The sequence below is a fragment of the Rhipicephalus microplus genome, chromosome 3 (genome assembly GCF_043290135.1).
Source record: "Rhipicephalus microplus isolate Deutch F79 chromosome 3, USDA_Rmic, whole genome shotgun sequence".
Classification (NCBI taxonomy): Eukaryota; Metazoa; Arthropoda; class Arachnida; order Ixodida; family Ixodidae; genus Rhipicephalus; species Rhipicephalus microplus.
The window spans coordinates 216937127-216959329 of NC_134702.1; the positions used below are offsets into that span (position 1 = coordinate 216937127).

At 45.1% G+C, this 22203-nt stretch overlaps 1 protein-coding gene across 1 annotated transcript in view; it reads left to right on the forward strand.

Moving 5' to 3' along the window:
* The window catches only part of LOC119170208 (venom metalloproteinase BumaMPs1), a 176902-nt gene that overhangs the window by 18682 nt on the left and 136017 nt on the right, over positions 1-22203 (forward strand). The window contains exon 3 of the mRNA XM_037421300.2: positions 2039-2134. Within this exon, the coding sequence (XP_037277197.2) occupies positions 2039-2134 (96 nt within the window). The remainder of the gene's footprint in view (positions 1-2038; positions 2135-22203) is intronic.

Consider the following 22203-nt stretch of genomic DNA (forward strand, 5'->3'; position numbering starts at 1 on the left):
ATATGATAACTTTTCCTCTGTGTATTGTAATTTGTACCTTGATGGTAAAATAAAGAAAAAAAATCGCCATGCACTATTTCTTCCTCTATTGACCCAAGCGCACCAGCTTCCGCTGAAGCTGCGGCCAGTTCAGACAGCGCTGTACTATTTCAAACGCCTGCACCGAGCATCTTGTGGTAAAGCACTCATTAATTTGCAAATTTCACGTACTTTTACTGGACATTCTGCCTATATCTCATAAATAACAAACACAGACCCAGCACCGCCTCATCTCTTGCATGGGTAAAATGGGGGCAATGGCTTGCTGTCTGCAACGTACGCTCCGTGGCATAGTGGTTATCGCAGTGCGGGGGTGGGGTTGAGAGGTCACTGGTTTCAAGCCCCACGACAGGTCTTTCCCATGTCAGGTTTAGGGGTGAAGCTCCTCTTAGTGTACCCTGTCCTACGTCAGGTGTAACGCACTATATCAGACAAACAGACAGACGAACGGACAGACATACAGACGGACAGACAGATGAAAAAACAGGCAGATGGACCCTTCACCCCACTCATCATTATTCACTCCGTGGATAAGCTGTGCATTTTTTCCTTTGCGCTCTGTTAGTATATATTTTAATGCGTCATATCCGTTATGGAACTACGTAACAGAGCCATGGTGGAACACGTCATACAACACTTTCGTGTTAAAATATGCCACGTGACATTCTCTCTTGCACGCCACTGTTCTAGTGTGCCAAAACGGTCCTGCACAGAAACGATATGCTTGCTTCGCGGTGGTCTATGGCTGCGATAAGCAAGTTATCGTGACATTACCGCTCTCGCACCATGAGAGAGCACGTCACATGACACATGTTTTTATTATTTGACGGGAATAGGTGGTAAGAGAACAAACACCAATACTTAAAAGATACGAGCCTATAAGCAGTTCCTGTTATGAAAGTTAGATTCTGATCAAGTGGCGTCGAATCAGCCAAGCGCAGGCCTAGAATACGCCAAGGAAATAGCTAGCAACCGACAATAATGCCTATAGAAGCGACCAGCTTCTCTGTTTCTTGTGCTTTACACGCCTAGTGTAAACAGTATTTCATAATTGCTTTGTATTCAATCGGATAAAACTCTGGCTAAACGTAGCTGAAGTTCCCAATATGTTAGGATGAAGGAACAGGCGTCATTAAAGCAGTCAATAATTAGGTGTGTACTGCGTTATCCTAAAGGGTCGTTGCAAAGTGCTCACTACGCGTATCAAAAGAATCGTCTTCACGTGCTTAGATTCGAATCTTCGTGGTGGGTTTGATGATTAACAAGTGTTACGTGCAACGCCTTCGTTAGAGGTGGCACGCTTTAAACTACCCACTCGTTACGCTATTCACGAAACGCGAGCCCTGGTTTAATATTTTTGTCATGCAATATTGGCATTGTTGCTAACGTACCTCCGCGTTCAGCATGGCGCATATGTTAGGTCATTCACCGGAAGAGCTTGAAGCAGTGGCATGGCTATATGAAAGAACAGTTGACGTTAATTGTTACTGGGTTGGATTACAGCTATTTCTTGCCCTTTTCATCATGCGCGAACGCATCAGCGGATGATGCCATCAGCCAAGTGCCTTTTCGTAGTGAGCTCGTAATAGGTTATGCCGTAAAATACAGTATGTGAAAAAGAGCTCTCAAAATGTTTCACAGAAAGACTGCTGTAAATAAATAAAACAGCACGGTGTAATTTCGTTTTACAGACAACCTATCTTTGTGGTGGTGTCGGATAAAAGTTGCACTGCACCCAGAATCATTTAAAGTGACGTAAAATGACATGCACTCTAACCTAATTAGAATAGATGTATTCACAATTAGGTGCAAAGCGATTCCGAGCAGAAGAATACATAGCTCTCATACCAGAGAGCTCGCAAAAAACCGTAACAACAATTGGACATGCCATAACAGTCACGAACACGTTGTTGATTTGAATTACACAAAAAATGTGTCCAGTCAATAGAAATTCTGATTGCGATGCACCGTGCAAGATTAACGAAAATTCTTCATGCAGGTAGACGGAGCCCACTACGAGCGCCATCTTTACGGAAACACTGAACACAAGGCCTCTCTAGTAGTGAAACCACTGAGACGAGGAGGTTACCTTATCGTGAGTTATTCGTGCGTATATGAAATCAATACGCATAAAATTTTCTTTGCAAGATTCGTAAATATTTTGTTGTATTTATAGAAGTATGTTGCTGCGTGACCCTACTTTCTGCAAACCCTACGGTTTGCAGAATATTATTGTCTCTTTATGATTACAAACTAACACAATACTAGTGCCATCAAACGCTCAGTCTGTGCCATCAATACGCACACACATATAAAGAACCAAGTCGCATATCAAAGAAAATGTTCAACTCGTTAACACAAGTGGAGTGGGCAATGATTGAAACAGTGTTCTTCGGCAATGCGTTCAGGTGATGCCAGGCTTGAAGTCGGGAGTGTTGATACATATTTCTATGCGAGAAGAAATGTACTTTAAATTCATGAGAAATATATTGGGAATTAATATGAGGTTTGTTAATGTGGACTTCACAGAACTAGAATTTACTGTGAAAAAATATGTGAAAAAATAAAAACAGTGATGACAGTGTTACTTTTGAAGAGAAGGAAACAACTTAGCTTTTATTTTCAGTAATGCTCATAATACGAGAATATGGGTTGATGAGTAATCTTGCGGCTTTATATTGTTACGCAGACGAAGTAAAGAAAAAGGAAGGACACAAGCTATATTCAAAATACTTACTATCCAAACATTTTTAGTACTATACACTTTGCCCCAGAGAGAATCGTTTTATGCTTTTATTAAGGAGCCAAGCCTATTTTTTGAAACTCGGTGGTCGCGATTCCACAACCCACCGATCATGTTCGGTCAAGCGCTGGTAGAACCACTGAACGTCAACATCAAACATATTTTCTTAACAACTAACTTTAATTTACATCTTCAGATAGAGTTTTACAATATTTAATCCTCTAACGCGAAGCAAATGGCATTTCAATATTTAAATGATCGGCTTCAGTATTACTTCGCTCGCGTGAACATGAACAACATAATTGCGAATGATGCATCCGTATCAAATGAAAACGCTGGGACAGGTATCTTCTCACGTTCCATTGACTGGTGCTTTTCGATTAGACTTCCAGATTACACACCAATATTCATCGCAGACATACTTGCCATGGTACTGGCACTACGGAAACTTCCTTTGGGCAAATCAGAAACCATCGTAATTACATATTTTTTTTCAGTATGTGCTGCTCTGTCTTCGGGAGCCAACTTAACACCTATGCACATATTTCGACAACTCATACCCACAAACTTGCAAATACTGCAGCTGTTATGGGTACCAGGCCATCGTGGCATATATCTGGATGAGATGGCGGATACAATAGCCACAGTATCTCTTAGCGGTCTCCTTATCCCGATTTTGCCTGATACGGCTTACGTGACTGCAATAAGGTTTAGAAACCTCTGTTTGCATGAATTCAACTGCTACTCATTGGATAAATTTCAAGATTTTGCAAATCTAAGATGCTGCTGGAATAGACAGTGGTGCTCAACATGGCAGTTAGAAGTTGCTTATACCAGATTGTGTTGTAGACTTCCGAAACTCAATTATTATTTGCATAAAGTCGGTCTAAAGGCGACACCTTTATGTCAGGTTTGCGAAGAGATGGAAACAATAGATCATTTCTTTTTATTCTGTTGCCGATATTTTTATCAGCGAAAAATATACCTGGTAGCTTCACTTGAAAATTTTGGATTAGAATTCAATGTGGCAGTAATTTTATAGTTTCGCTGCATTAAATTTTGTTATAGCCACTGGGACGTCTGTTCTGCGGTATTTGATTATATAATTGAAACAAAGTGATTGCCATGTTAAAGTGCCATATATATATAGATATATATATATATATATATATATATCGATATATAAATATATATATATATATATCGATATATATATATATATTATTGGTTTCAGACCCATCATCACCTCTGTCTCAAATCGCATCTGATAGCCTGCATCGATCTCTGCTCAGATATACTCCCTTTTCGATTTTTAGCTTTTCTTTTCATATAATTTTTTTCTCAGTCTAAAATTACTTAGTTTTTGTGAAACTATAAGCCTTGTACTTAAACATCCTGCCACCCAGTTCTTGGCCGATCTCCCTTTGCGGGTGTGTTAAAGAGTAACAACGATCACCATCATCATCATCATCCTCACCAAGCAGCTGACATTCTAGTCTTCTGCTTGTCATGCGTCGTCATCTACGGCCTGCCATACTTGAAAAACTTCACGACGCAAGAACAGCGGGGTACCTCGGTGTTTCTCGCAAATACGACCGCGGGTGACGTTGGTTCTTCTGGCCAGGGCTGTACCGCAGATTGCGTCACTATGTCCCCACTTGCAACCTCTGCCAGCGCCGCAAAAGGCCTTCTTTGCTGTCAGCTGGATACCGTCACCCACCTAAAGCTCTCTGAACCATTTCATTCAATGGGACTCAACGTTCTTGGCCCTTTTCTGACGAGGACACTGGGAAAGAAATGGATCACCGTTGCCACAGATTATGTGACCCGTTATGCAATAACAAAGGCCATGAAACCAGTTGCGCCACTGACGTCGCGTATTGTCTTCTTCATGACATGATCTTACACAACGGTGCACCCCGACAGCTGCTTACGGACCACGGCCGCTCTTGCTTGTCCAAAGTTGTCGACGACCTCCTTTGATCGTGTGCTACAGCGCATAAGCCATCTACCGCCTTCCACCCACAAACTAATGACCTAACTGAACGCCTTAACCACACGCTCACAGAGATGCTTTCGATGTACGTCTCCGAAGATCATCGGGAGTGGGACACCACGTTGGCCTATGTGACTTTCGCATATAATTCCTCTCGACATGACACCACGAGATTCTCACCTTTTTATCTTTTGTATGGTCGAAACCTCATAATGCCATTTGAAACTACTTTGCCTCTCAAGCCATCTGCTTCCGAGTACGCTCGCGAAGCCATTGATCGGGCTCACATGACTCGTCAAGTTGCCCACTCTCGTCTCACCAGGTCACAGGATATGCAAAATGTCCGCTGCAACCACCGGCATCGTAGTATAACGCTTGCCCCAGGTGACCACGTGCTCCACCGGTCACCGTGTCGCTGTTTAGGCCTCTCCAAAAACTTTTGTCCTAATACACAGCACGCTACCTAGTCTTGCGTCAAGTTAGCGGCGTCAACTACGATATAGCGTCATTGCACTCGAATACGTCCCAAAATCGTCACTTGTTGGTATTGTTCATGTTTCGTGCATGAAACCCTACTTCTGTCGCACTTCTTCGGACTCGCGCCGAGACGGTACTTCAATGCCCAGGGTTCTGGTTAGGGAGATGAAAGAGGAAGGACACAAGCAGCTGACAGGTGCACGAGTGTGCCAATCAGTCATTGTGACTCTTGTCTGTGGTTTTCCCTCTGTAAACGCATTTTGTACAGAATTCAACTCCGTAACAATATTGTGTTGATTCTAGTTGATAGACGAGATATGATTCATATGCACTACAAGACGGATGCGTAATTAAAGTTTAAATGAGCATATGTAATGTGTGCTATCAATTTAGTGACAAAGTTTGCCAAATACAGTTTTTTTATAGAGCCAAGTGCTTTTGACATTTTGACGTACATATATATATATATATATATATATATATATATATATATATATATATATATATATATATATATATATTACAAAATAGGTGAGATAAACAAACTCCGATATATTTACTCTTCAATACTTTTGCAAAGAGCATACCTTGAATTTGATATTGGCTTAGTTCTATTTAGTTCTATTTTATACGCTACTGTGAATGTCAAGGCCTTAGTTTTGGAAGATGATTGATTGATTGATATGTGGGGTTTAACGTCCCAAAACCACCATATGATTATGAGAGACGCCGTAGTGGAGGGCTCCGGAAATTTAGACCACCTGGTTAGTTTTGGAAGCGTTAATTACCATTTGCCACTAGTGGCACCGAACTGCGACATGATTGAGATCCGACCATAATGATCGACTAGTTACAGTTAAGGTGGCATCCTAGTAAATCAGATTTTCGGTCATTGGGAGGTTACGCAAGACGTGTAGACTAATATTAGGACGCATCATGGTTACCGCTTCTTCACAATTGCATCTGTACCTAGCGCTTACAAATGCACCTTGCACTTAAAATACAAGTAATAAATCCAGTCTGTATGGCCTGGCCGATACCCCTGAGTGGGTAGGTACCAATTGTCCAAAGAGCATACTCATCATCACCCTTATCATCATCGTCATCATCATGACAAGTGAATGCTGGATCTCAGTCTCAACCTACAATTAAACACAGTCAAGCTTTCTTCAACTGTAAGAATATTTTTTTATATTTTGAGGGTCCTATAGTAGGCCCACTTTCTCTTCATAAGAATTTCAATCTAATCACTATGCAGATGTCAATCTGTTTTATGATTGTCGTTAAGATCTTCTTTATTACTCTTATTGTCGATGCCCTTATTACCAATTTCTTCTTCTTCTTTCTGCTTTTTTGTACTATCGCGATGAAATCATCCATGGCAATCGTATAGTTGGCTAATGCCTTTTGCATTGCAAATGTCATATCTTTCTAAAAGATGCGCAGCCTTGCGGTGCATGGCTGTAACCATCAGCGGAGCTGGTTTTTCACCTCAATAACATTTTTGGCAATGGCAAGCTTTTGCTAGAAATGAGATGTGTGGCTACGCTTGGCTAGACTTGCAACATGACAACCTATTACGCGTTGTTGTGATTTCAGTGACGGGACGAGTGTTAGTGGTTTATGCCAAGAACATACCACGTGACTAGCTTTTACGCCATGTGTCGTGACTCGATGCCGTGAATAAATGATATGTGTCTGTATTTGTGTCATTAGTGTCGGGACACGTCAATTTATTCATGTAACATCACACTTCATGCTGTCACGTTATTCAACTTGCAATGCGCAGCATCTAGACACGCGAGTAGTCACTTTATTTTACATAAAACAGTCTTGTTGATAGTTACATTATAATACCTTATTGCCAGGTAGAAATAAAGTGATCAAAAATCATGTGAGCGTTACGTGAGACGACCACAAGGCTAGATATTACGTCATATGAGTCACCTGCCTAGAGGTTACGTTTAAATAATTGATTTTATTTGTGAACAGCTACATGATTTTGTGCTATTTTATTCCCGTGATTTGTCATGGAATGTTATGTGATTTCAGGTCACCTAACAGACTCGCTCATCATAACTTTTGTAGGCAAGACATTGGCGCTGACGTGGTGCGACAACGAAACAGAAGTCGGACAGAATGAAGCGAGCGCGTCCCGATTCATGATGGTGATAATTACTTTAAGCACTATACGCCGCGACCAGAAGTTTTAACATCTCGGCTCTTAAAATTGCTTCTTTCACGTCACCATCACCTGAATCGACCATATTTCACAGCCTTCAAGCAGTCTAACCAAAACCAAACGTCGTATGACGATAACAAATAACTAGTATTTTAACAGTGAATCTGCTACAATACAAGTTCTTTAGCTTGAAATAAGTAGTCGTGGTGTCGAAAAAACTCTGGCCCAATCCTTGTAGCTGTAATGTTCTCTTGTATTACTATTATTTTGACTCTTTTATGGTTTTAACATGACAGCTCCCAAATTTCACAGGTGCTTGACTATTTCTCAACGTTGCTCGCTATATATATGTACATGCGAAATTTCACACTATTGTCTCACTTTTGAATTAAACGTCTATAATATTGGTTGCCCATTAGTCAGCACTGTATTTATCGCCGCAGTTATCCTAACCTAAGGACAACACTGGTTAATTTAACGCAATATAACTCAACCAATAGCGCATCTATCCTAGCTGCTCTCAGGCCAAGTGATTTTAATACAGACACACTAATATTGGAGGGCGCAGTGTACACCCATCTCTCGTTTTCTAAAGGTGGCCACTTAATTCTTACTTGGAAACAATGGGTTAAGTTTATACGGATATTTACACTAACAGCTTGAGCTCGAGGTTTGGGAAAGTAGCTAAATAAAAGCACATGCTCAGGAGATGCCCCTCGTTACTGGGCAGCGATAAAGTCAACCCAGCCAAGCGGGGCTTCGCCATCAGACATACCAATAAATGGATCAGCTATAGGCCGTCCCGAGAACCCATGATTCAGCGGTCAGGCATAGCCTGCTCGTCCCAACACGGGAGAAGCCCATTGTGCGCTTCACGCGCCTGTCAGGACAAGACGATAGTTAGAGCACGAGAACAAAATGACGACACAGAGACAAGAAGAACAAGTCTCTGTGTCGTCGTTTTGTTCTCGTGCTTTAACTATCGTCATGCCATACCAACTAGCCTAAGCTGCCACACTTTTATATCAGGACAAGTTTGATTTTTATGGGTATTGAGCAGGACAAAAACTTATGTAGAAAGACTGGAAGAACGGCATATGCATGTGAAAGGACACATTCTTCGTAGCTTGGCCGACAAGTGGCCGACGGCAAATAAATTATACTGACTGTCATCTGGTGTCAATTGAGGGGGGTGGCATAGGTTATACCAGTTTCATCACTGAATCGCCATTTTATAAATATTCTTTACTTCAGGGTTCTATGAATAATGTATTGTCAGTTAAGAATACGGTCATCTTACTTTTGCTTGGAATAATAAATGGTACCCCTCTCGCAAAGTGTAAGTGTACATCACAAAATTTTCGTGCTGGATTTCATCTCTCAGCTTCTATTTATACAAGTCTGGTCAGGTGCCATCTCCCATTTGCTTTTACTGCCAGGATCCAGAAGACATCAATCATTTTTTACTTATTTCCCGACGTTTCACAAGACAGACGAAGAAACATTTAAAAGCTATATTCAGAAAATTAAACATTCTCCTAAATTCTGAAATTATATCTTCTTTCTATGAGCCACAGCAACAAGACCGTCTGCGTAGCAGGTCGTGAATTTCTCACACACAAAGGTTTGCTTATTCAGTTTTCTTTTTTTAAATAATACAATTCAAGTTATTAGGAACTACCGTCTATTCATTGATTTTAATTATTAGTTCGTTACCTAATCTATCCGTAAGTCACTTCATAATTATCTACTCTTATGTTCCTCAGATAACTGAATAACAATTTTTATCTTCATAAAAAGTCGAAATTCACTTTTCTCTGTTAAAATAACCGTCGGTTCAATGGCTGCTTACCCTTGGTGGGTACGAGCCAAGACGTATAGGAAGAAGCAAGCAAGCAAGCAAGAAAGCAAGCAAGAGGTCACCGCTGAAAATTACATGGCTTCTTTATTGGTGTCATTATGCCCTACGGCACCAGTTAAATAAAAAGGAAAAGTTATGTTTCCTGTATAAAGACCAGAAGTAGTGGATGCAGTTGACCGTGCGTCCAGCACGTCGTCAGGTGGTCGGCCAGAATGGAGGTGAAGGCCGCATAGGTGGCGAGCGTAAGCCTGGTGAAGGCCTGACCAAGTTCCCAATAGGTGATCAAGCGTTGCCTTTGTGGCTGGGGCAACGCGGAATGGGCGTGTCGTTGGGAGAGGCTGTGCACCGGATGTCCATGTTGCCCGGATCGCAGGAGTCAAGGCGGTGCCCACACGAATCATCTTCAGCGCAACCTCCGCTCGGCAAGCTAAGCCACCAGGAAAGTCTGATCCACGCGGAGGAATGAGTGCACGCGTCGAGCGCCGGAGCGTTTCTTTGTGCACAAGCAAGCTGTCCTTTGGGTCCAAACAAAGTAGAGGCAGCGGGTGTTGAACAGCCGCTGGATGGCGAGTGGGATCTGCTTCCAATTTTGCCGGTTCAGACCAGTGGGCCGAGAATACCAGGACAGGACAGGCACACGAGTAAATCAGTCGGTGTATATCAGAGGCTATATCGAGGTAGCTGGTCACTTTCCGCAGCTCTCAAACTGCTTCCGCGGAGTCCGTATATACAAGCAACTTACCATGTGACAAAGAGTCCATTTTGGATATCCCAACTGCTAACCCGTCCCGTATCGCAGTGAGCTCCGTTAATACAGGTAGGAATGGTGCCTGTGTTACGTAAGAGCAGATATGTTGACTTTCAGGTATCGCGGGGCATACGAGGCTGGTGTGCCGAACGCAGTTATCGATAGCTGCGTATACGTATACCGCTAGTAAGTTGTCGGTGGCAGTGACGACGCCCTCCTGCACCACTTGTCGGGTGGGTTGTCACAGGCGGGTCAGAGGTCAGTTATCGCTGGCCTGTGCCTTGAGCCATGGCGTAACTCCTGCCGAAGGTGCGTCAGGCTGTGGCAGCGTTGAATTATAGTAATTTCATTTCATTTCATTTATTTACTCTCAATGCCGTAAAGCGTTACAGAGAGGAGGGGTACAATATTAAACAATCAAGAGAAAAGACAACAGCGGGGTGGTTACAAAAAGTGATTGCTGACAGTGGACCTGAAGTGCGCAGCGTCGCTGATGGAGACGATGGAGGCTGGAAGGTGATTCCGCTGCACGCTGGTCATTGGGACAAACGAGTTCAGGTAGAAGTTTGTTCGGGAGTTTGGCACACCTACTTTTAGCGGATGATCAATGCGGGATGACACTTATGATGGAACTGAAAAAAGGGATTGTTTTAAGGTCTGATTGGTGTAAAATATTTTATGGAAAACACATAGGCGGGATATCATACGACGGGTTGCAAAATCAGGTAGTTGTACTACTTGTTTCATGTTAGTGACACTGGATGACCGGGAATAATGAGAGAGAATGAAATGAGCGGCCCGATTTCGGATAGCTTCAAGTGTGGAGACAAGATTGGCAGAATGTGGATCCCATACAGAAGAGGCATATTCAATCTTCCGCCGTACAAAGGTTTTGTAAAGCTGCAGTTTTAATGAAGTGGGAGCTCGAGAGAAATTTCGTCGAAGGATACCGAGCATGTGGTTCACATTATTGCTAATATGTTCAATGTGCGAGCGCCACGAGAGGTTATCTGAAATCTGAACGCCCAGGTATTTGTAGGTGGTAACCGATAATAGAGGGGAGCCATTCAGGAAATATGTGTTTACAGGGGTGTGCTTGATTGTTCGAGTTAACCTCATATATTTGCACTTGTCGACGTTTAGTTTCATTAGCCAGGTGTTGCACCAGGCTGAAATTGTGTTAAGGTCGGTTTGAAGTTGTGAGGGATCAGAAGGTTCACATATACTTCTATATATAACACAATCGTCAGCGAAAAGACGTATTGATGAGGTTATGGTATCCGGAAGATCATTAATATAAATTAGGAAGAGAAGAGGCCCCAATACTGATCCCTGAGGGACACCAGACGTAACAGGACAGTGAGGAGATTCGTTATTATTAACGGCTAAATATTGAAAGCGATTCTGCAGAAAACATTCAATCCACCTTAAAATGTTGGGATCAATGCTCAGTTTGCTAAGTTTGATTGATTGATATGTGGGGTTTAACGTCCCAAAACCACTACATGATTATGAGAGACGCCGTAGTGGAGGGCTCCGGAAATTTAGACCACCTGGGGTTCTCTAACGTGCACCCAAATCTGGGCACACGGGCCTACAACATTTCCGCCTCCATTGGAAATGCAGCCGCCGCAGCCGGGATTCGAACCCGCGCCCTGCGGGTCAGCAGCCGAGTACCTTAGCCACTAGACCACTGCGGCGGGGCAGTTTGCTAAGTTTATAAAGTAGTAGTGGGTGGGAGACGCAGTCAAATGCCTTCGCGAAATCAATAAAAATGCAATCGACTACAGACGCATGATCCAACAAAGAACAGAGATCATTAGTAAAGGTGAATAATTGAGTTTCACAGGAATGATTTTTGCGAAAACCGTGTTGGTGGACTGTAAAAAATGAATTAGATTCTAGAAAACTCATCAAGTTAGTGTAAATGATGTGTTCGAGTAGTTTGCATGGAATTGATGTAAGAGAGATGGGTCGATAGTTAAAAGGGGAGAAAACTTCACCAGACTTGTACACTGGAATCACCTTTCCACCCTTCCAGTCGTCGGGCAGTAAGGAACACTGTAAAGACTGTGAAAAAATACAGGAAAAGATCAATGAGGAGTTCACAATGGTACTTTTCAGAAACTTATAGTTAATTCTATCTATTCCAGAAGATGAAGAATTTTGAGCCCCCTGTATCAGCTTGAAAATTCCAGCACAGTCAATAAAAATGGGTTCCATTGGTTCAAGATGTAGGCTTTCTTTAACAGGAAAAGAAGTAGGAATTGTTTTAGTAAAAGATAAAGAAAACGTATTGTTGAGCAACACGCAGCACTGCTCTCGTGGAACAAGTGTTCCATCCGGGGCTTTTAATTTTACATCTTTGGATCTGCTCATATTAACAACGCTCCAGAACTTGCGGGGATCAGTCGATAAGAGGGATGGGAGCGTTCGCTGATAAAACTCGGTTTTTGCATGGGAAAGGGCTTTTAATATTTTGATGCGACGCGCGCATAAGCCGCCCACCTTTCAGCAGAACTTGATAGTCTACAGTGGTGAAAAAGGCGCTTTTTTATTATGCAGTCGTTTTAGTGAGACGTTGTACCACGGTTGGCATTTAGGACAGGGTATTCGTCTGAGCGGTATGTACTTATCAGTCAGCCATTGAACCTTGTTTCGAAATAAAGCCCAATTAACATTGAGCAGACGCTCTCAAAATTCAGGAAGGAAATAATCTATAAAAGCTTCCAGTTCCCTATTTACGGCTTGGAAATCAGCTTTAACGTAGTCTCTAATTTGTTTAAACTGTTTGGCGGGGCGCGAAGAAGATGACGGTATAGTGAAATGGGCAACTAAGTGGTCACTCAAAGCAGGGAAAAGCGTTAAAAATGAAACAGACTCGGGAAGAGTGGTCAGTAAAAGCTCAAGGGTGCTGGAAGACGACTGAGTAATGCGAGTAGGTCCTTTAACAAGTTGACTTAAGTTAAATATAGAGCAAACGTCAATAAAACTTGAGCATTCTTTAGAAGGACTAGTTGTTACAGGAAACGGCTCGTTCCACGAAATTGCCGCAAAGTTAAAATCACCCAAAACAAACAAGGCGGCTTTAGGAAATTTAACGACGACTTGGTTGAGGCAATCGTGGAATTCATCGCAAAAAGTAGACGAACTTTTCGGCGGACGGTAGCAAGCACAGAACAAGAAATCTGCGTAGTTTATCTGGATACAAACACAAAAAAATTCTAAATGTGATGCAATGCTGACGTCATAAGACGCAATCTCATCGAATACCGCAATAAGAATTCCACCTTTTTTCCGCTCAGTTCTGTCGTGCCTGTATATGGTGCAATCTTTTTTTGCAATTCAGCAGTTCTTTATTATCCACATGTTCATGCAGCCAAGTTTCGGCGAGCACAACAACATCAGCTCAGCACGCGTCAATCGCAGACGATAACTCATCACGTTTATGAATCAAACTTCTGATGTTGGTGAACAGAAAAGAATAGTCACGTTTGGATTTCGCCTGCACGGCTGAGGGTTGCTAGGTAGTGGTTTGGTGCGGTAACAGAGAGTTGGCTGTATCACCAGTGGAAAGAGGGGCACTGTACGTCCCAATTTCGCAGACACTATCGATTACACTGCAATAAGCATAACATTGTTTGCCGACGTACAGCTTGTTATAGCGCAAGCTGTACTGTTTCCCTGTAGCCTTGCCGAAATCGTGAAGCTTTTTGCGCGAGTAGCGAGTGGCCTTACAAAAGTCTTCCTGGATTGTGATACCGGTGCCGTTATGTTTAGCCCTTTGAGATAAAATTCGGTCTTTTGTTTTGGAAGACGCAAACTTGACCATTATAGGTCGGCACTTGTTCTTGACAAAGGAGCCTAATCTGTGTGCCTGAGAAATTCCATAAGCGGGCACTAGTTCAGAAAAGGTGGTGGACAAGAGCTTCCGTACTTTCTCTTCAGCTGACACCCATGTATCTGAATGACTATCGTCAAAGCCGTAAAAAAGCAAGTTGTCCCGCCGAGCCCTATCTTCTAAATCATCGAGGCGAGACAGCACAGCCGAATTTTCGCAGATGACAATTTCAGCTACTGTGCGGCGAGTGTCAGCGTCGTCAGTAAGGCGTTCCAGGGTGGAAACCTTGTTCTCAACCGCTGCTAATCTCTCGGTTACATCTGTTACTCGATCTTCGGGCAATTTCTGGCTGGCTCTTACTTCGTTTAGCGACGACATTACTTCGGCGTGGCGTGATTCCATTGTACCTGCGAGGGATTTTATAGCTTCCTGTACTTCGCTATTGGTAATCTCGGCTACCGGTTTAGGAGGCCCAGGGTTAAGTTCTATATCCCCAGACATAGTAAGCAATTCCATAGCATGAACACAGTCAGTGCAAACCATCAAAAGCACATGGGGGCATGAGACAAGCAGCAGACAACGGTTGCTCGTTTTTTTTACAATGCAAGGAAGGTGAACAACTAACCTGTATGAAAAACAGGAAGGGCTTAAGCAACGCTATCTTCATTGCTGCTGCCACATGCCCACTGATGGCAGCCTGTTTACGCTGGCTCTTCATACTGTCCGAATGCCCTGGCGGCTGTGATGTGGTGGTTCCTCCGGTGTAGGTGCGCAGTGGAGCCGCGTCCACACATGGCCGCGCATAGTCGACTCGTTGAAGATAGCAGCTGGTCACCGGGGTGGACCAAGAACGCACAAAGTAGCCAGGCTGCGGCGTTGATTCCGAAGACGAGACAGCCAGTATCTGTATGAAAAACAGGAAGGGCTTAAGCAACGCCATCTTCACTGCTGCTGCCACATGCCCACTCATGTGGCAGCAGTTACCATACTAGCATGTGGCAGCTAGTAATGAGCTAGAGCTGCCACCGCAGGAACAGCTTGACTCTTTAGGTAGCGAGCGACTTGACGCTCGTGTACAATTTCGTGATAGGTGCTGAGCTGCACTTCCGCCTGGAGGATCACGATAGCTTTTATACGAGAAAGGCAAGTTATCACCCTCATGGAATCTCAGTTCGCGGTTTCGAGCAAGTCCCAGTCTTTCAATGTCAGTCGTTGAAACTTAGATTGATAAACGAGCCGATGTTGTGGGATTGATCGCACCAAAAAATGGGTCATTCGAGAACAGGCACCTCCGGTCTTTTGAGAGATGCGGCGAGTGAGATTGAGGGTATTAGCACTCTTCCGACGAGCAGAGCGAACCCAAGCATTCGCAGAGCCAGATGCGTCAAGTTCAACACCATGCACACGGTTTGTGGATAGAGGGGTGACGGTGTGGCCATTTAGGCTCAAACAAATCGGCGTCTGCAGGAGGCGATGGCGACCTCGTCTGTTAGTGATGGACACGAATCCTCGTCTGTTAGTGATGGACATGAATGCAGTCTTTGTGAGAGTTAGTGTCAGTCGTATGTGCGCACACCAGTCCAACACCTTGTCCAGAGCATTCTGGAGTGCCTCCTGCTGCCGTTGCAGGTCTGGATGTAGTGTCCTACAGTGAAATCATCCGCGCACAGGACTAAGAAGGCATCTGGAATGCGTGCTAGTTGCCACGCGAGGGGCAATAGGGCAAGATTGAAGAGTATCGGGGCCAGCACCGAGCCATGCTGTGCACCCCGCTTCATTACAAAGTGTCCGGTTCATTCCTTGCCTACTTAGATGCCAGAACAGACCCCCCAAGGTCGCAGACGCGAGGCGGAAGTTGAAGCCATTGCATTCTGCGAATGATCGCAGAGTGACTCACGTTGCCTTATGAACGGTCATGGCGAAAAAGTTTGAATGATGCTCCATCTTCTTCCCACAAGCACCATGAACGTCACATGATCTGGGCCACTTTCCGTGCCTAGATGCGGTGAAAAGCCAATCTGGGCCGGATGGTACTAGGCGTGCCTTTCCAGCCACGAGGAGAAGCGCGTCGCCAACGTGTGGTCAAGAAGCTTGCACAACGTACACGTTAGAGAAATCGGCCGAAGATTAGAGAGGTTGCTCGGGTGCTTTCCCAGCTTTCATATCGGCACAACTTCGGCATGCTTTGACGATTCAGGCAGCTCTCTGGTCGTCCAGATGGCGTTAAGAGTGTCTAGCAGCCAATGCAGTGCAGGGCCATTCATCTTTTAAACACTTCATAGGAGATCTCATCTGGTCCTGGTGCCTTGCGTACTTATGCCTGGTGAATTGCTGCCTAGAGGTCCACCATCGTGTACGGCGCTTGCATGCCTTCGGTGTCTCACAGACTGGGAGTCGCGCCAGCCTCTGGAAGCAGGTTACATGAACAGTCGAATTGTGGTGGGACCAGGTTGCAGGCTGGTAAAAAAGCCTTAACTATTTTTTGAGCGAACTGCCTTTGCATGCGTCTAGAAGACAGACACGCACCTGCCACTGGGTCCGGCGTACAGGTGCCTCATTCCATGCTCCGGAACGTTCCCATATTGAGGTGGTTAAAAGGAATATACCGAGTGACACACCCCAGTCCATCCACCATTACCAGGCGAGGCTTCTTGCAGCGACTCGCTGCAACGGTGAGACTGTTGAGGTTATCACGAAGCTCAGCGACTGTCGGATCTCGGTTTAAGACTAGCTCTGCACGACATCATGTTGTTCACAGACGCCGAAGATGTAAATTTGGATGTGGCGTGTTCTCCTCTACCCACATTGACTGCGTGGCGGCTTGTACAGCTCAGTATGTTATATAAAGGCAGCATTTACAGTAACTAAGTTCTTGCGTGTGTTACGGTATGCGGCGCGAATATCGTACTTCTGAATCCACACTGTCCATCGCAGAAGGCGAACAGAAGGGTGTTTAAACGTGGAGAGCCGGCAAAGCGCGTGGTGATCGGTTAGAATGGGTGGCCGTCGAAGTACGGCCCGAACTTTTCAAGCACACCCACCAGAGCTAAGCACTCTTTTTTGTCACGCTGTAATTAGTTTCCGCTTTCGTCAGTGTGGTGTTGTAGTTACAGTTCCGGTTTTGGAACCGGTTCTCAGGCCCAAAACGGGGCGTTGTACATATTTGTATATATAAGCCATGCTTTTGTACATAAAGTTTGCCACCCAGGTCTTGTGTGTGTCCATTCTTTCTCCTGCCCGGTCCGCATTTCAGGCGCCAGGGCTCGCGTTTTCCGTGCGTAACGACCGACGCACGATACATCTCGCGACGAGTATTGGATCTGCGTGCATCCAATGGAAGGTGGGCATACGACCATTTGCTACTAGTGCTACGGTGTTCAGCACCCTGGATACAACCCACCAATACTCTGTTTCTGTAGATGACCAGTTCGTGACCACCGAGAACATGCATAATGGACTACGTGTCTGACTCGGTGCTCCGGTTCGGCTACATTGATCTACAGGGACGTATACTGCAATACCTCTGCTCTTGTTAATGAAGTGCCCCGGTAAGCCTCTGATTTCATGGCGAAAGTGGCGTCTGGCCCTCTATGTCTACATCCACGCCGCTGCCTGGGACGCCATGCCAGAGCACAAGAAAGCGTTGCTACTGGATGCACTGGGCGTTGAAGGTTTACACTCCTACCTACGTGCGGTGGAAGACGACCCGACTCCGGCTGTGGACCACGCGATCCCGGCGGACGCCGTGCAAAATTAGTATGTTGTGACGCTCCAGTCGTTAGATGCGATTTTCGACAAGCAAGGCAATTCGATGTGCCTGCGTGCCTCATGCAAGATGCTACTACAGCAACCGGCCCAGACTGAAGTACAATACACTCTAGAAATGAAACGGCTTGCTCGACTCAGCAATTTTGGTGTGAATAACGACATGCTGGCGTTCTCCCGAATTGTAGAGGGTATCGCGAGCCCTAATCTGCGGAGCGGAATTCTGAAGATGGGAGCAAAATTCTCCTTTCAGAAGGCCCTGTGCGTTACAAAAGCTAGATGCTCTTTCTAGCAACGCTGTTTCGTCGTGTCAGACGCGAATTAGTGACCTTTCTTCAGCCCTATGAAGCGTTCATTCTTCTCAAGCTTCTTCGCAAGCCGGCGCCGTCTCTCGCCGACTGTGACTGCTCCCTCAGCTACCGTCGCGTCTGACACTGGTTCTCCGGCATCGCCGTCAATTCGCCTGGGAGCGTGCTTCCGCCGCGGTTCGTCGCAGCAGTGGGCCAACGCTGCCGCTTACTCTGCAAGGACCCGCTTCTGTGTCTGTTGCGGAAGGAAAGGACATTATGGAAGCGTTTGACCATCCACACGAGATGTACATGCCTACTAATAGATCGGGCCATACTTCCACCTGCTGTACTATGACGATTCCAGCCCAGACTGAGAGCATGCTCACTTGTGCTTCACCTGTCGGCGTCTCAGCCGGCTGGGCTCCTGATACGCCTGCTCCTGCCGTGTTGCTGGCAGTTGAGCGTACCATGGTTCTACCTGCTTCACTGGGATTACTAATGCGAGGATGGCTGTTCCGGTCGAGTCTACTGCTGCTGAATGCACTTTGCCTGCTTGCGTCTCCGCTGTCCATACTTCACTTGTGCCTACTAATTCCGCTTTGCCTGCTGTTACTTCCGCTCCGGCTGTACTTCTTCCGGCTTGTGATGATCTCCGGGATACTATTTCTATTTCCCATCCATCGGAGGTGCACCAGCCGAGCGTGACAGCCACGATTCCAGAACCAGTCGCTATTGTGCGTGCTGCCGAGGTGCTTGCCATAGTCACGTCTACGCCAACAGTTCCCGTTCATTCTCTCTGCATGGTTTCTGCATTGGTGGCGCGGAGTCATGCTTCATCAGAGCACCGTTGCCTGCTTTTTCCGTCCTCTACTATGCCGAAAGTACTCTGAGCACAGAGTTCATGAGCCTCTTTCTTCGCTCCCCCAGACTTCTGTGGGCGGTGACAGTTCAAAGGCCTGTCGTGAAAATGGCATCACTACAGGCGCCGACGCAGTCGAAACTCAACAGTGACTGTCTCGATATCCTATCTCGGGGGAAGAGATGATGTGGTGGTACATTTGTCCTTGCTTAACTGTTGTAACATTGGTATGCATGCTGTATGCATGTTAATTATCAGTATGCAACGTATTACCTTTTGGGAGCCCGAATAATCTTCAGTACAATGAGGGGATAATGTGGTGTCGTGGTTACGGTTCTGGCCTCAGAACCGGTTCTCTGGCTCCACAAGGAATGTTTTACATATGTATATAATATCTGTGCCTGTGTACATAGAGTTTGCCGCCCGGGTCTCATGTGTGTTACTTCCTTCTTCTCCCCAGCCTGTGCCTTCGGGCGCCGGGCCTCTCGCTCTTAGTGCATCGCGTCGATTGCGTCAAACGCGTGATACAACAGTCAGAATGCAGCTAGCGTAGGCTACGATGTCTTTTGACTAGATAGACTTTCGTTGAACGAGAACAGCGCCGAGCCTGATGCCGCTGCCGTTGGTGTACCCTTCGATACGAACCATCGTGTTGAAGGGGTGAAGAATAGGTGGGGAGGTGAGTGGGTGGAACAGAGTAGTTAAGGCAACGTCACATGCAGGGAACCATGAGTAGAGGGTCACTTCACCGCGAAGGAGCTGGGTTAACGGTGACATGACAGATGTGAAATTGCGAACAAAGGACCCGAAGCGGAGCATACGACAACAAAACTACGACGTTCCATCATCGTCGTCGGCTTTGGAAATTCTGCAACGGCACAAAGTTTTTAAGTCAGGTAATTACAAAGCACGCACCCATTGTACATATCCGCACATACTTCCTAGAACTACAACAAAATTACACACGCCCTGAGTTCTTTACAGATGCCTCAAAGTTCAACACTTCTATTTTATACGCAGCCATTGGTCCATCCTTCTGAGATACTGGCGTCCCGCATCCTGATGCAAATATTTTCGTAGGAGAAACCTACGCAATACTTGCAGCTGCTAAACACATTGCACATATAAAACTACAAAAAGCGGTACATTACACAGACTCTCTGAGTGTGGTGAAAGCCTTGAAAACACTTAAAAATGTCAAAACCAAGTTCTTGAGTTCCTTTATTAACTCTTATGCGCAGTCTACTCATCCAAACAACATGTTGTAGTCTGCTGGGTGCCGGGACACCGTCTGATACAAGGAAACGTTTTGGCAGATCAGCTGGCTGCATCCGCCAGCAACGATGCCACTAATGCATCAGTACCGATCCCTGCAATTGACATGAAACCTTTCCTGAAACGAAAGCTCAGATGCTATTGGCAAAACATGTGGGATAGACACACAAGTAATAAACTACATGTTATTAAGCCACAACTTGGTCATTGTCCACCATTATCAAAATGGCGACAAACAGAAGTAACACCTAGAAGGCTAACAACAGGGCATACATACTCTACACATTCACATATTCTGTGTACCGATGATCCACCATTGTGTGCGAGATGTGGAGAACCACTTACGGTTCTCTACATCTTCGTTCAGTGTAATGAGTTGGACGCTCTAAGAAAAAAAGCGTTTTTTACTGCCCTTCCGAGAGCAGCTCCCACTACACCCTGGGATGCTTATCGGTAGGGATCCGCTTTTTGAAATTCACTCATTGTTTACGGTTTTTAAATGATGTACATTGTTTTCACAGCATATTTTTAGGTGACCTTTAGGAAGACCTGTGGTGACTACATCTCCACCATAGTCTTAATATCGTGACCTTTCAACATTCCCTCTCACTGCCCAATTTTCACGCCACTGTCATGATTTTAATACTTACGTGTTTACCCACGTTAGCGCGAGGAATTTTAAGGCCCCCTTACAGCCACGCATCATATGATTGTTCATATCTCTAGTCTACCAAAATGGGGCTCTTTGGCAATCAATCAGCCCTTGCGCCAATCAAAAAATCACTCATCGTCATCATCATCAGGTAATACACCATGCGTAGACACAATGTGGTACGGGTTTATGAGCTGTCATGCAGTGAAGCGGCTTTTTTACGGTCAAGCTGAATGCCAGCGTTGGTCAGACAAGTCAAAACGTGCTGGAGGCAAAAGAGGTGCGCAGGAAGTGGCGTGCTTAGAAGATGAGACATACCAAAAATGGATAAAGAAGTGCGAGCCCTTCCAATGCACCGCAAACTATTTGATTGAACAAATTGTGAAAGACCTGGCTCAAAACATAACACTAAATAAAAATTATGAGGGAATAACGCGGTGTTAAAAATGGCCTAGCATACGTTAAAGGTAGGCGCTTCATCTGGGCAGGCCATGGAAGAAGGAGATATAACTGATAGTCACTTTATGCGTCGAGTTGAATACAAAGCAATTGAATGCGAGAGACAAAAAGCATTTACTTGAAGCAACAAAACAGAGAAATTAAAATTAAATCAGCTAGCATAAAATAGAGTTGTTTGAAGATCGTGGAAAGAGGCCTTGGTCCTGCGGTAGCCTGCTAATAATTACGTTATCAGCACTCTCTTGCTAGAATCGTTTAGTTCTTGTTTATTAGTGTTCAAGTAATATTTCAGCATAATATCTACAAGATCATATTGACGCGTGTGAGAAAGCCCCAACGATGCTACACACTGATGCCAGCAATGTTGGTTTGGGAGCTGTGCTTGTGCAGCTGCAAGAGGGCACAGAAAGAGTAATTGCTTATGCAAGCCGAACACTAACACCCGCCTAGACCATGACGGAGAAAAAAGTTTTCTCCATGACGGAGAAAAAATACCTTGCCGTGGTATGGGCGGTCACAAAATTTCGCCCGTATTTATACGGCCGCCCTTTCAAAGTCATCAGCGACCACCATTCACTGTGTTCGTTGACAAATCTTAAAGATCCTACCGGGATATTAGTGCGTTGGAGTCTCAGGCTGCAGGAGTACGACATGATGGTCGTACACAAGTCAGGCAGCCGCCACATGGACGCCGACTGTTTACCTCGCTCACCCATTGAATCGGCAATTCTATCCGATGAGGAGGAAACAGCATTTCTCGGTGTGCTTGACTCGACCGCTATTGCGCAGCAACAACGTGGTGACCCTGAGTTACTTGCCCTAATTAGTTACCTGGGCGGAAGATCTTAGAAGGCACCAAACGTCTGAAGGCACCAACTGTTTTCGTAAGAGCGCTGTCATCATTTTGCTTACGGGGCCGATACAAAAGAAACTTCTCTTCGACAGGATCTGCGTATTTTCTCGTCATCCCAGCAGCCCTTCGCTCCGAAGTACTCGAAGCATGCCACAACGAGGTG